The sequence below is a fragment of the Rhea americana genome, unplaced genomic scaffold (assembly GCF_003343005.1).
Source record: "Rhea americana isolate MKP2758 unplaced genomic scaffold, rheAme1 scaffold_237, whole genome shotgun sequence".
In the NCBI taxonomy this organism is placed as follows: domain Eukaryota; kingdom Metazoa; phylum Chordata; class Aves; order Rheiformes; family Rheidae; genus Rhea; species Rhea americana.
In genome coordinates, this window is record NW_028186354.1 from 220,882 (window position 1) to 235,096 (window position 14,215).

At 38.7% G+C, this 14,215-nt stretch overlaps 1 protein-coding gene and 1 long non-coding RNA gene across 4 annotated transcripts in view; one reads left to right on the forward strand and one right to left on the reverse strand.

The window, feature by feature from the left end:
• Positions 1-13,961, forward strand: part of KLHL8 (kelch like family member 8) — a 28,507-nt gene extending 14,546 nt beyond the window's left edge. Inside the window, exons 3-10 of one of the 2 annotated variants that reach the window (XM_085306276.1) lie at positions 2,716-3,264; positions 6,214-6,400; positions 7,062-7,205; positions 8,010-8,121; positions 10,346-10,514; positions 11,059-11,218; positions 12,375-12,576; positions 13,105-13,961. In XM_085306276.1, the coding sequence (XP_085162402.1) occupies positions 2,716-3,264; positions 6,214-6,400; positions 7,062-7,205; positions 8,010-8,121; positions 10,346-10,514; positions 11,059-11,218; positions 12,375-12,576; positions 13,105-13,228 (1,647 nt within the window). In that variant the 3' untranslated portion in view covers positions 13,229-13,961. The remainder of the gene's footprint in view (positions 1-2,715; positions 3,265-6,213; positions 6,401-7,061; positions 7,206-8,009; positions 8,122-10,345; positions 10,515-11,058; positions 11,219-12,374; positions 12,577-13,104) is intronic. The other variant, XM_085306277.1, reaches the window with a different exon arrangement.
• Positions 3,076-13,092, reverse strand: LOC146595149 (uncharacterized). 2 transcript variants are annotated; one of them, XR_014895999.1, is made up of 5 exons: positions 13,074-13,092; positions 7,585-7,685; positions 5,151-5,295; positions 3,261-3,456; positions 3,076-3,162 (listed from the first exon to the last, which is right to left on the reverse strand). It is a non-coding gene; the product is annotated as an uncharacterized LOC146595149 (long non-coding RNA). The 2 variants fall into 2 exon arrangements; XR_014895998.1 differs by lacking the exon at positions 13,074-13,092 and having other exon boundaries at positions 7,585-7,975.
• Positions 13,962-14,215: the final 254 nt, after the last annotated feature.

Consider the following 14,215-nt stretch of genomic DNA (forward strand, 5'->3'; position numbering starts at 1 on the left):
AAGTTACTCATTATTGAATTTAAGGCAGCCCAAATTTTAAATGTTAATAGTATACAAATTAAACTGTTAAAATGGCAAAATTTTCACAATTTTTGAAACATTTATCACTGTTGAATTGTACAATTGAGTATTGTACAATTCTTAATGCCCAGTATTTAAGGTCCCTTATAAAAATATGATGGATATAGCTTTCAACCAAAGGAGGATAAATACATCACACAAGAATCTGGACGATGATAGAGATACCATTTATTAATGTTTAAAACATAGTGGTCTTTCTAGTGGCTGTCTCTTGAGAGACTTGCATCAAATTCTTAAATGTTAATCTAAATTAAAACTTATTTTTAGGAAGATACTTTTTTTTTTTTCCTATGAATTCAAATAAGGAGTTCCATATAGGCATTGATGAACTATATCCTGACACGTTTTGGCAGTCTTTTAAATCGATTTATATAGGAACTTTTGCTGACATTTGTGCTTCATGTTGTTAGATCAGTCAAAAAGTATCTCTTACGGGAACTTTTTTCATATATTGCTTGATGCTTAGAGCATGAATATGCATGTTTTGAGCCTAAAACATCACCAGTGATGAAGTACTCCTGTAGCCTTKTCTTGCCTGTTGCAGTGCTAGACTGTGCTGCAGAATACAAATACTGGCTTGGGAGATTAAATGAATTTTTAAGGTAGAAGTTGGTGAAATAAAACCATACTGAAGAAGATCCTTCACTTATGTTTTGCAGTAATCTGACTAATGTATCTCTCCTGTCTTACTTCAGTATTTTGTGTGAAAATGTTTATAAAGAGAAACTTTTTTTCTTGGTAAATCTTAAATTTTATAGCAGCAGTGAGCAGGCAAGGCTCTCCAGTGCAATGTTAACAGCATTGCTTATTTAAGTGCATTAATTCCTCATTCTCTTTAAAGCATTTGAATATGTTAAAAGCATTCAGTGTATACAATAACTTTATTTAAGTAGGTAAATGTCTTTTTTTATGGTTCATTAATTTAAAAGGACGGAGTTCCTTCATTTAAGGAAGCAGCAAGCAATTTCCCCATCTTACAGTCTTGCAYGTAGTTAAAACATTCAATTCAGCTAGAATATTTTTTTTGCCCTGGAATTAAGATGTCCAGGGAAAATCAGTKGAGTTGTCTTTGGAAACGATGTTCTGCTTTTGTTTCAGAAGAGATTTATTCTTTGCAGCCAAAGTGGAAATGCTTTCAGTTGAATAACAGCTGTGGTATATCATTACATTGGCTGTGTACAGCAGAGCATTGCATGTGTGATGGATTTGACGTCTGTCAAGAGCAGTTCTTACAAGGGTCACTTGTCTTGGTGGAACATTTCAGTATGAAATTGTTTCCTCATCTTAGTTGCTCCAAATTGCAGGTGGGCTTTAATACTGAAGAATAACTGTATTCTTTGCCTTAACCCATCATGTTTAATTCCAGTCAACAGAAAAAGTTGAGGTAACACCATGATTGTTCAAAAGTAAGTGTGCACGTTTGCAAATAAACTCCAAAAAATCCTTAGCAAGGACTGGCTGGCTTTAGTTTGTTATTGCATTTTAAAACAAATACGTTAAGAGTTCAACTCAAGCTCTCTGAATGATGTTTTAAGCCAGATTACTTGAGTCCTACCTAAAATGATGCAACTATTATGTATCTTACCTGCATACGCTGCATATGGGACTTTGTTGTACCACTTTTTGCCTTGCACACCAGGGGAAGATCGGGGCCAAGAAACTTTGTAGGTGTAATAAATTTTTCAGTATTCTTGTTTTAAAAAGATTGCTTCTATTAAAAGAAAAAAGAACAAAATAAAAAAAATTGCCAAACACAGTAAGATTTTTTTCTTCTGTTACATCTGCACAGTTTGTACAGAAATCCCTTTCTTGACTTCTAGCGGAGCGGGGAGGGAGAAAAAAAAAAAGCTTAACTCGGTTTTGTTTTGTTTACCACATATTTAGCATGACTGTGGTTTATTTAGGAGTAAAGATGGAATTTTTAACATGGGCATACTATAAAGAAATAGAACAAATTTAATTCTCCTTGGTATGCTTATCAGCAACAATTGTACTTCCAAAGACCATGTGGAGACACAGTGTTAGCAGAAAAGGGAGCTGACCTCAGGGTGATCCACTCTTCTGGTAAAGCTTGCCCTGAAGGGTAATTTTTAATAGTCTCCGTGTTTTTCTCTAAATACCTTTATTGCTGTGGTTTTACAGGATTTTGCTCCTGTAAATGGAATTACCAGTTTCTAAAACAACAATAAAAATGCAGAGGTTTAAGTAGTCTAAAATGTCACTTTACAATTTTTTTTCCCTTTAAAGTCTCTGTATAAATGGAAAACAAACAACTGCCTAGCAGTCTCCTCCTGCCTTCTGAAGTTCTTAAATAAAACTTTCTTAAAAAATGGGAACAGACTCTTGGGGGGRAAAAAAAAAGTTCAGCAAGTAAGTTAATGGTAGTGACTTTTTGTGTTACAGCCTTACCTGACTCTAGTGGATAGTTAAAATTAAAACAGAAATTTGCCTGGGATACACTGAAATAATGCCAGAAATATGGGGCAAATGGAGTTCATTTGTTTCAATAAAATAAAGCAGCTTGCTGCATATTGAGTCTAAGTAACTGTCTTTTGTTAACTGTTAACTGTCTTTTGTTTCAGAGTTTTTCACATTCCAGTAAAAGTCTTTTGTTTTCCTTTTTTTCTTTTGCAGGTTGGTTCAAAGCTCATCCCCTGCCACAAACTGGTGCTAGCTTGTGTTATACCTTATTTCAGAGCCATGTTTCTTTCAGAAATGGCTGAAGCCAAGCAGACGTTGATTGAGATCAGGGACTTCGATGGTGACGCGATAGAAGATCTCGTGAGGTTCGTGTACTCCTCCCGACTTACTCTGACTGTCGATAATGTCCAGCCTCTCTTGTATGCCGCTTGCATTCTTCAAGTGGAGCTTGTAGCAAAAGCTTGCTGTGAATACATGAAGCTACACTTCCATCCCTCCAACTGCCTGGCGGTYAGGGCGTTTGCAGAGAGTCACAACCGCATTGACTTGATGGACATGGCCGATCAATATGCTTGTGAACACTTTGCCGAAGTGGTGGAATGTGAAGACTTTGTGAATGTGTCACCGCAGCACCTCCATAAACTCTTGTCCTCCAGTGATCTGAATATAGAAAATGAAAAGCAAGTTTACAATGCTGCTATCAAGTGGCTTCTGGCCAATCCGCAGCATCATGCTATGTGGCTGGATGAAATACTTGCTCAGGTAGGGTAGAATGAGGCATCCGGTGCATGGCCCATCACTGGTTTACTTCTCTGTCAACTGTTTTCAGTTAAGTAGCTTTTAGGAAGAAAGATGTTCTTAACAATGGGTGCCTCATCTGTTATTCATTGCTGCTAGTTCAGAGTGGAAGCAGGTTAGACCTGAATATCAGGACAAAGTCTTGTTCTCCAGGCCCTGTAAAGAGAAGAGTGCTGACTTTCTGCTAATGTGGGGGGAGGAGGGGCGTTAGGAGCCAACAAAAAGCTTTCTCTCTGCCAGAGCAGAAACTCTAGATTTATACACAGTGAGGTGGAGAACATAAAGCTGTCACTTCACGTGTACTACAGCTGAAATACTAATTTCCTTTGCTGGTAAGTATTTGTACTTAAAGCAAAGCACAGCTATTCAGGAGTTCTGTTACGCAATWAGGAAGTAAAACACTAATAGGAAGATATGTCAGCAAGCTGTCTGCTTCTATAATATTTTGTGTATATTTAATTAACAGAAGACCTGTTAATTTAAGACTTTGTACCTGTATCAGCAGACCAAGAAGAGTGAGCCCTACCCTTTAATGCTCACTAGACTAAGAAAACTAAACTACTGATCCACAAAATGAGTTTTTAATTCAAATCTCTGGACTCACTAAGAGTCCATTGCTTCTGAAAGAAATTCATAAATGCATCGAAAGGGTCAACTCAACTGAAGCTATTTAAACATCCTTCAGAACCATCTTCTGCCAAATATTATATACTTGAGTTACTCAAACTCCACATGTGCTACTAATGGAAATATACAGTATTTGAGACAGGTATGGAGAATCTGCACTGAGTGGAGGAGCAGTTCCCATCCACTATAAAATCTTAGCAGGAAGGAACACTTGTGTTCTTTCAGTTGTATTTAATTAATTATAAAATTATATATTTTGCTTCACAAAGTTCTGCACTTCAGCAGAATTGCTAATATGTGCATTACGTAAGTACTGAGAAGTCCACTAGTGTGMTGATTGTACATGACATGAACATTGTCTTGTATCATTTTTCACTTTTCATGATGAAAGATCACAGCTCTTCATTAACTGGCTTCTAAAAAGCTTCTGTTTCCTCTAGACCAGCATGAAGTTGTTGTATACTTGCACACAGTTATAGTATACAACTGATAAAGGGCAATATTAATTTGAGCTTTTTCTTAAAGAAATGGATTGATTTTTGTTGTGTGTTACGTTATCCTATTCATGGAAACTAAGTCTGGAACAAAGCAATGAAAAAGTAAACCCTTACTCTAAATATGGGTTATTTACCAAGCAGTATATGGAGCTTCCAATGGCATTGGACATTTTTGCTAGCTGAAAACAAGACTGAGATTCAGTTGTTAAAAAGCTAAGCTACCCACATCATAATCAGACTTACAGGTTAACTTTGTTATAACGCGATTCTGAACTTTTGTCAGCCTTGAGTTCTTAGTGTATCATTAACCTCATGAGTCTACTAGCAGGGCTGTTGGTGATGCTTTGAATCAGCTGAAAAAGAGCAAGGGCCTAAGTAAAGAAAAAAATGAGTTTGGAGCGAGTAGGTAAGGAAGCACTGAAAGAGACTCCTGCTGACAGGAAGGTGGGGACACTTACAGTGTAACAGAACCACTCTACTGCCTGGAGAAACCACTACTACTACTATTTCGCTATTGCTACTGATCTAACTGGAAAACTCCTTGACAATGTTGTCCCAAGCTAACTATTATAAAGTCAGGCAGTGTTACCTTTAGGCCTTTCTTTTGTCACCCCAATCTGCTTATACTTCATATTCCTTGTGTTTTTTTCTCATAAAGTGAAAATACTTGGAAAAATATTACTCTGTGGGGAGGAAGATGTTTTAAGAAGTATTTCGGAAGCCTACCTTATTTCAGATCTGCCTTGGCAGTGGGGATTACTGTAGGCACTGGCCGACGGTGGGTGGGTAGAGGTGTTTCATCCCATGCAGAGCCTCACCATTCTTAAGCTTGATCACCAGGTCTTCTAGGGAAACACTGTAGTAACAAAGGCTAATGGAAAAACTGAAGTCTGTTAGTACAGTAAAAAGAATTTTCACAATACCCATAAACCTCTGCCAGTGCACTCATGTCCTCTTAGCGCTCATCAGCTGGGTCTCTGCCTCTTGGGACTATTTTAGTATTRATCTATTTAATGATCTCGGACCTGTTCTTGGTGTTATATTCTGGTGTTAATCTGACAACAAGATTTCATAGTCTAATTTGAGTGAACTACACTGCATTATACGTTTCTTTTAGTCTTCTCCGCTGCCTGGTCTGCCCTATGTTCTCTGGTGACTTTAACAGTTGGCTCTCAACTTTTTTTCTTATACTGCAGGCTGTCAGGCCAAGTCCACACTAGAGAATGGAGTTACTGTGCTAGCAATATTTCCTGAATATGCACTTAGTTCACACTGACAGAGTGTATCAGTTTTGATTGCCACTCCAATAAGATGAATTATTCTAACAAAAGTCCTCTTATGCTGGCATATAAATGAAATAAAAATKCATATCCTTAACAGACTAGTCCTAAATAGGCTATTCCGGTAAAATTACAGTCTCTGCCTGTATCACATCCAGAAGGAAACCGTGCAGTGCTTTATGTGCCTGCTGGCGCCGCAGCTAACACCCTGCCAGCGCAGGCAGCTGCAGTTTTCTTGCCTGCGCCCAGCCTGGACAAAGTGATAGTTACCTCAGTACTGCTTAAGTACAAATGGTTATAGCAAGATTTTTTCCTTAGAAGGAATGTTCATGCCAGCATTACTCTTGAAGAAGAATCTAAAAGCCAAGTGGAATATAGCTACTCTTTTAATGAAGAGTGTGGGGCTGATGGTTGGCTCTTGAGGTTGCAGTCTGGTACRTATGCATCGCTGTTAATAGTTAGATTCAGTCAGTTTAGCCAGTCATTCCAACTGTGTTCATTTCTGTCAGGTACGACTGCCTCTGTTGCCCATTTGTTTCCTTATGGGTGTTGTGGCAAAGGAAGAGATTGTCAAGCAGAATCTAAAATGTAGGGATTTGCTGGATGAAGCAAGAAACTACCACCTTCACCTGAGCAGCAGGGCAGTGCCAGACTTTGAATACTCCATTCGCACAACACCAAGGAAGCAGACTGCTGGTAATTAAATGTGTGTCTGATTATCCAGTATTGAGTGGTGTGGAAAAAGGGCAGCTCATCTGTTTAGGGTTAGTTAGTTTTGTATAAATGTTTATTAATGACTTCATGCACAACTGGAAGAGCCACTGTGCACTTTTCTGGTGATTGGGTTGTGCGCTGCATTTTCTTACAAAATTTTAAAGTCTGTTTGAAACAGTATTTATTTATCCAGATCAGCTGTATCTATATTCAAGCTAGAACTTTTAAGTAAGTTATATAGGCAGCATGCTTGAAACTCTACAGAAAATACTGAACATTTTTTTTGTATGAGAAGGTTGAGCTAACTTTCTCTGCCTAACCAAAACCAAAAATGAGTGATGCGTATAAGACTGCAAATCCCCCTTTTACGTTCAGTTATATTTAAAAATGTATTTCTCTCCTTAAGAAAATTACAAAAGGCATATTTAAAATATATGTTACTTTTGCAAGGATATGGATAGTTAATTGTCAGAACAGCATGCCAAACGAAGGCCTAATCCCAAGGTCCAAAACACAGGACAATGAATACGCCCCTGGAAAGGAAATGTGACCTATCTCAAACTGTATAGTTTTTGATCCACTCTACAAATTTAATCTCATGTTTTCCTACTAGTTCTCTAGAAACCTCTTTTGTCTTCTTTAGGTGTGCTATTCTGTGTTGGTGGTAGAGGTGGATCAGGTGACCCATTTCGTAGCATTGAATGTTACTCCATAAGTAAGAACAACTGGTTCTTCGGCCCCGAAATGAACAGTAGGAGAAGACACGTGGGTGTGATCTCTGTGGGAGGTCAGTAACAAAGCAACCCTACTCAGAAGACACTTCCTTTGCTCCTTTTGCTGGAATTGGTGCTTTTAGTCAATTAATCTGTCTTGTAATGGCTTAACTGGTGAATATCCTTCAATTCTGTATAGCTCCTTCCGTATTATAGGGTTATTACTTTTTAACAATATAAGAGTATGGATAGTGAAAAGACATTAATTCTGTATATAACCTGCTGCTAGCTTATTAGGTGATTTAACATTTATCTATCTGTTTTTAAAGCAATGTTATATAGGATAGTAATGCAGTCTTCGTTAATACTAGCTTCCTTCAAAGGTAAATCCATACAGGCTTTTCTCTGTTAGGCAAGTCACTAAGATCATAACTGTTCTAAGAGCAGACCTACCTTTATTTTTGGGACTCCTGTCTTCTGAAACCAAGTCTGTGCAGTCCAGAGCAGCTTAGCATCGATGACTCAACTCTTCCTCGTACATGGTGGTCTCTGTGCTACAGCAGGAAAAATACAGAGCAATTGATATATCTGTCAATGTACAAAACTGATCTGAACTGCAGTACCCTAATAAGGTATATGAAGATTTCCTGTATAAATTTTTCAAGATTTGTATAGCAGTCCATTTTAAAACAGATACCTGTCTGAGTACAGCATATAAAAATATGAAGTCCTAACTTTTTAAGAATTTGATACTGAAAAACTTTAAGATGTTAATGTTTACTTGAGTTTATTTCTCCATGTTGGCAGAGGTATTACATAAATGAAAACTGAAATGTTGCCAAGCAATTTCTCTATCTAAATATGTGTACGCATTTCAGGTAAAGTCTATGCAGTAGGTGGACATGATGGAAATGAACACTTAGGAAGCATGGAAGTATTTGATCCTTTCACAAACAAGTGGATGATGAAGGCATCAATGAACACAAAGAGGTACGTGTCTCAGGATCCAACAGGGGGAAAAAAATTTAAGTCCTAGTTCTTGATTCATCATTTACTGTTAATGCTGGAAAACATTCTCAGGCCTTATTTGGTTTCCAAACTCAGCTATTTTTAGATTTTTCCCCCCTATTTTGGGGCTTAAATGCTAACACACTATCACAGAGCAAACAAATCTGCATCACGTACTTGCATACATCATGTATTTGCACCAGCACCAAGTTCTGAGTAACATACTAGGAATTTTACTGGAAGACTGTAGAATCCCTCTCTCCCAGAGAAAGCCCTAATTGGTAACACTGGTTGTTATTGTTCTTTGACTTCCATTTTGTGCCTCTGTTAATGTTATTTTTTGCTAAGCCAGATAAAGGAATTGGAAATTGTTTTTGTGGATTCTTTAAGAATGACGGAGGTCATTACCAGCAGGACGTGAGTGGCAAAAGACTTGATGCCCAGGGAACTAATAGTAGCTCCTGGGTTTTTTTGCCATAAAAGGCCAAAAGCACTACAACATTGAAAGTCATGTAGTGGATTTGTCTTGCTTTTGGGCACTTAGATTCTTCTAAAGAGCTACTGGACTGGCAAATCCTAAATGTTTTCTTTCCACTATCATTTAAATCAATTGTCTCCTTAATTCTACATTAAATTTTGTAACCTGTTTCTAACAGTGTCATGTACAAGGAGGAGTAAAATGATGGGCATGACCAAGTCCTAAAGCTATTTGTGGTTGTGATGTAATCAAAGCAGAAAACCTAGACTCCTCGAAATGCCTTCTGCCTCCCCCACCACGAGCATATTCCTGGCAAACTTCAAGTCTCAATTTTTGTATCACTTCTTAAGCCAGTAAGTGGAATGGCTACTGTGCCTTGGCTAGGCTCCACTGGTCCAATCCAGGGCAAAGGTGTAAGAATACTTAATTGAGCAAAGAGATTTTTTCCTCTAAGTTCTTTCTTATTTTAATTGTAGTGAATCTCTCTAGAATGAACAGGATCTTTTGAAAGCAGAGAAACTTAATCAAAACTATGGCTTTGATTAACATAGGCCTATTGGTCATCTAGTTGCTTGTGGGTACTACTGACTCACTGGTTATAGTGTTCCTCGTGCATCACCTGGTCTTGTTAGTCAGGCTTTGTGGTACACTAATTTCCTCGAATTTCTGATACAGCTTGACTGGGGGCCAAGGTAAAATGTAACGTTGTTTTGACCTGCTACCGTTAATGGGGCCAGATACATGCCATCTACGGAGGCAATTTAAGATATGCTTGGGATCTTGCACAATGTTGATTCCGTAGAAAGATTCCACCTCCTCCTATCCGATCTAAACATCTGCAAAGCTACTCCCTATGTAGTAAGACAAGAATGTTTTTCCTGAAATGTTAAATCATGCATCTTTGTAGAAACTTTACACTTACCTTGTAGACCATTCTTTACATTAAATTCTCTAATGGCATACTGTTCATTTTATAGTACTGATTGTACTCTCATATTGGGAGATTTCGTAGATGAAATCTGTCAACTCTTGCAACGCAGACTTAAAAAACAGAATGAAAGAAACTACAAATAAATCTTTCTAGAGGTCAGTCTTCTAATATCCAGTATACATTTGTTTGTGTTTTTTTTTAGTGCATACTAACATCACTCCCAAAAAGTAATTCCTCAATGACAGCTGCAGTTACATTAACAKAGTTAAAATCAGCAGGTTTATCTCCATCAGATACAACAAAGACAGACAGAAGGCATAAAATTTAGGACTGAGGTAGGAATCTAATGCTCAAATAATACACGGACAGACTTACGACCTTCAGTCAGAACGATATCCCATGGCATTTTCCAGGWCCCTTATCTTGTTTGCAGTCTAAAAAATTCTGGCCACAACTGTCCTCTCTATTAGTTGCGGATCACAAGATCAACACAGAAGTGGCTGGGAAAGCTGAGGTGATGTTAAGGTAACATGAGAGCCCCCTAACGGGGGGCTGTGAGTGTATAAGAGACATTCTGCATAATGCTGCAAGAGTGACAGGCATGCAGAGAGCCAGCAAGTGCTGAGCTCCTATTCACTTGACAGTTATATTATTCTCAACTTTATTTGCTTTTAGGTTTTCATTACTTTTTTCCCATACTTTGAAACTGTTGCCAGTCAGATAAAGTTGCACTTGATGCATCTTTCCCGCTCCCCTTAAGGATTCACATTGAAGTATTGATCCTGCGATTTTACTAGGAGAGGAATTGCTCTTGCCTCCCTCRGTGGCCCCATTTATGCAATAGGAGGTTTAGATGACAACACATGCTTCAGCGATGTGGAAAGATACGACATTGAATCTGATCGATGGAGTGGAACAGCTCCGATGAACACTCCCAGAGGAGGAGTTGGCTCTGTAGCCCTCATGGTAAGTTACTATTTTCTCCCAAGTCAAGGATGAACCTTGAGGAACCTACGTCTAGGACTATTTTTTAAATTCATCTTACAAGGCAAAACAGCAAGATTTTGAATAAAATACAGTTGGTGGGTCTGATCATTTCTAGCCATCACAATCCTATGGAAACGTGCAAAGGATAAGGGTGTTTGACCCTTTATCACACTGAACTGTGCTCCATGTTTTAACCATATTTCAGATACTGTGAGCGAGCTTGTCATCAAGACACCTTTAATTATACTGGCATAAAAGAGGGGAGAGGGAAGCTAATGCTTCTGGTCTCATTTGGAAGACACTGGTTCATCATGGTTACTATGTTTAATGTACTGCATCCATCACTGCTTTAATGCTTGCGTTGTCATGTGTGCTCTGCGAAGCATCTGGAACACAATACAACTTTTCCATTTGCTTTACTGGGAATGGCATTTACATGCTGTTAAAATAGGTCTATTGTCAGAATTCTTAAACAGGAATATATATAAGTATAAAAATCTTTCTCTAAATAACTTTTTTTCAGAACCATGTTTATGCTGTGGGTGGCAATGATGGTGTAGCATCTCTTTCCAGTGTGGAAAAATATGATCCCCATTTGGATAAGTGGATCGAAGTGAAAGAGATGGGTCAGCGAAGAGCTGGCAATGGTGTTAGTGAGCTCCATGGCTGCTTGTATGTTGTTGGTGAGTAGGAGCATGGTGTTTTTTGTGCTGTTTTTGGCGACTACTGTAGTAGGTTGTTGCTAAAGGGAACAGATAGACCTGGTCTGCACTTTCTTGAATGGGAGAAGAAAGCAAGCACAACCACCAGGGCACAGCTATAGATGCAACAGCAGGGAAATAAAAAGAAGTTGGTATTTCATGTTTCAGGAGGGCTGTACTGTTGAGAACAAGACGTCTACCTGGAAAATCCTCATGAGACTACTCACTTATCACTAGTATCCTTATTATGAAAGTTATTCATAAATGCACATACTTTTAAAGCATTCARTTCTGTTCTGAGCGTAGATGTCATTAGCTTCATGGCAGATAGATTGATTACACTTACTCCACTGCCTGTTTATCAAAGCTCACCTTATTGCACTACAACTGAGCATTACATTTACCCGCTTTCCTGAGGGAAGAAGTTAAGTCTGGCATAGTGGTGATTACGGGGAGCAGGCTGTGTGCGCGCTTTCTTTGCGATCGAGTTTTGACATTTGCTTGTACTTCCGTAATTGCACTTGTCATAACAATGGTCAGCACATCATCAGTTCACTGATTAAGCTACCAGTCAAACTTAAATCTTGTGTATTATCTTAAATGATTAAAACAAGAACATAGGATTTTTTGGGGGTTAGCTACCTGTTCCTTTTATATCTACCCCACAAAGTAGGATGTTTCACTGCAGCCTGTCTTACTTGAAGGCCTTTTTCCTGATAGTTTTCAGCACTATTTCAATTTGAAAACAGTGCAAGAGCTGGTTTTGTTTCAGCCAAAATAAAATCAAGACCGTGCTTATGCTGTTTTTTTTTTTAAATTCCAAGTTAGCACTGACTTCATTAACACTAAATACAGTACAAACACGAGGAGCAAATAATACAAATACTCCTTGTAAAGTGGGTGAAGAAGAAAATTGTCACTCTTCTAGGTGACTCTTCCCTTGAAGCTATCATACTCAGACAAGACTGAGAGCTGTTACATAATTTTTTTTTTCCTTAGGAACTTTTAAAAGATTCATATAAAAACATAGCCTGGGACACCACCCCACTGAATACAGAGAATTACCCAGATAACTTGCATCCTGGATATCACCACCACTGAAACTGGCTAAATACCAATATATGATGATTCTTTGCAGGTGGTTTTGATGACAACTCTCCACTGAGCTCTGTGGAGCGGTTTGACCCACGCAGTAACAAATGGGAGTATGTAGCAGAGCTGACGACTCCAAGGGGTGGAGTTGGCATAGCAACACTGATGGGTAAAATTTTTGCAGTTGGAGGTCATAATGGCAATGCATACCTGAATACAGTGGAAGCATTTGATCCCATAGTGAACAGGTAATTTAAAATTTTTCATTTGGCTTAATGAACCAATGATATCTACCTATCTGAAATCACAACATCATGGGAATAGTGTGCAGGAGGAGCATATTTGTTGTTCCTAGTGATAACTGACTAATATTCATGACTCCAGGGGTGTGGGTGTGCTGCTCACGCCACTGGCTTTTTCTTGTAAATATTTAAGCRTGACATAAGTCCGATTTTAAAAGATGAATACTTTCTAATTCTTTTTTTCCACCTGTTTTTAAGCATTCACTTACTTTTTGTCCTTTTCCTGTCCATTCCTTGTCTTCTTCCCTTCATTCAATGAGAATCTAAGTTCTGTGGTTGTTTCAATCTGATTTTGCACTAAGCAATCTGAACTTGCCAGAGAAAGAGTGAGAATAAACTAGTGGGGTATATTTCTGTTCAGAGGAAAGAGCCTGTGTAGTAGTGTTTTGGCCACAAGAAAGAAATACTTCAAGAAATACTGTTCAGAATKGGCAAGAACTTACCTTTTCCTTTTTCCTTTACCGTCGTCTTTAGGTGGGAACTCGTCGGCTCTGTGTCACACTGCAGGGCAGGGGCAGGCGTGGCCGTGTGCTCCTGTCTCAGCAGCCAGATCCGGGATGTGGGCCAAGGATCCAGCAATGTCGTTGACTGCATGTGAACTCTGCCGCCTCCTCCAAATTCCAGGGGAATAACAGTACGGAGGCACCGCAGAGCTTTTTAAACACCATGTTTTGTATGGTAGGTAATGAAATAAAGACAAAGCATTTTTCTGTATGAAAATGTTACTTACTGCAACATTAAGGTTTTGGGGGCGAGACAGAAAAGCCTGCGGAAACATGGAATAGAAGTCTGTCTCACAGGAGAAAGCCCACTACAGCTGTACCTGCCCCATTTTTAAGAAGTTGGAATTTCAAAATCATTTCAGGCAGCTGCTGCAGGACTCATTACTGAATTGTAAACCAGGCATTGGGTGAGAAGAGCTGCAGTCGGTACTGCTGAACCTTACCCAGCAGCCCAGCTAAGTGTTCTCTGAAGGACTAGCATGCYGTTTAAATGTATCTTGTTTTTCAGAAATGCAAACATTTTTCTAGTTTTAGGAAAGCTTTGAAACACAAAGCCTTTCAAGTGCTGGAAGATAAGGACATCCCTGTTTCATACTGAGCTAACCAGGGCAGAGAGGTTAACTGTTCACCTCGCAGAGTGTCCACAGCTGCTGCTGGCTGCAGTGGAAGGTTTCTTCAGACTGAAAGACAGTCTGAAGCTGTCTTTTAAGTACTTTCTCTCTTGTTGCAAAGCTGAAAAGATACTTGACCTGTTTGTAGGACTTTATCACTGGGATACTGGAATTCTTCTATCTTCAATAAAATACAGAGTAATGACTCCCTCCAAAAGGGAGGTTTCTGTTATCATTCCTGAATTATAATTGGTAATACAATGTAATTTGTCCTACTTTTAGATAGTAGTGTGTCAAAGTACAGAGTTTAGTATTCTCTTAGTCTGCTAATACCATTTTTATATGAAGTAGCAACACATCATAGAAGTTGCGGTATTCTATTACGACCAAACAAAAATCACTTTTAAATGCAACTCTGGGAGCTTACATGTCCGGTTTCAGTATCTAGCAGCAATGGAACGGTAACGGTAG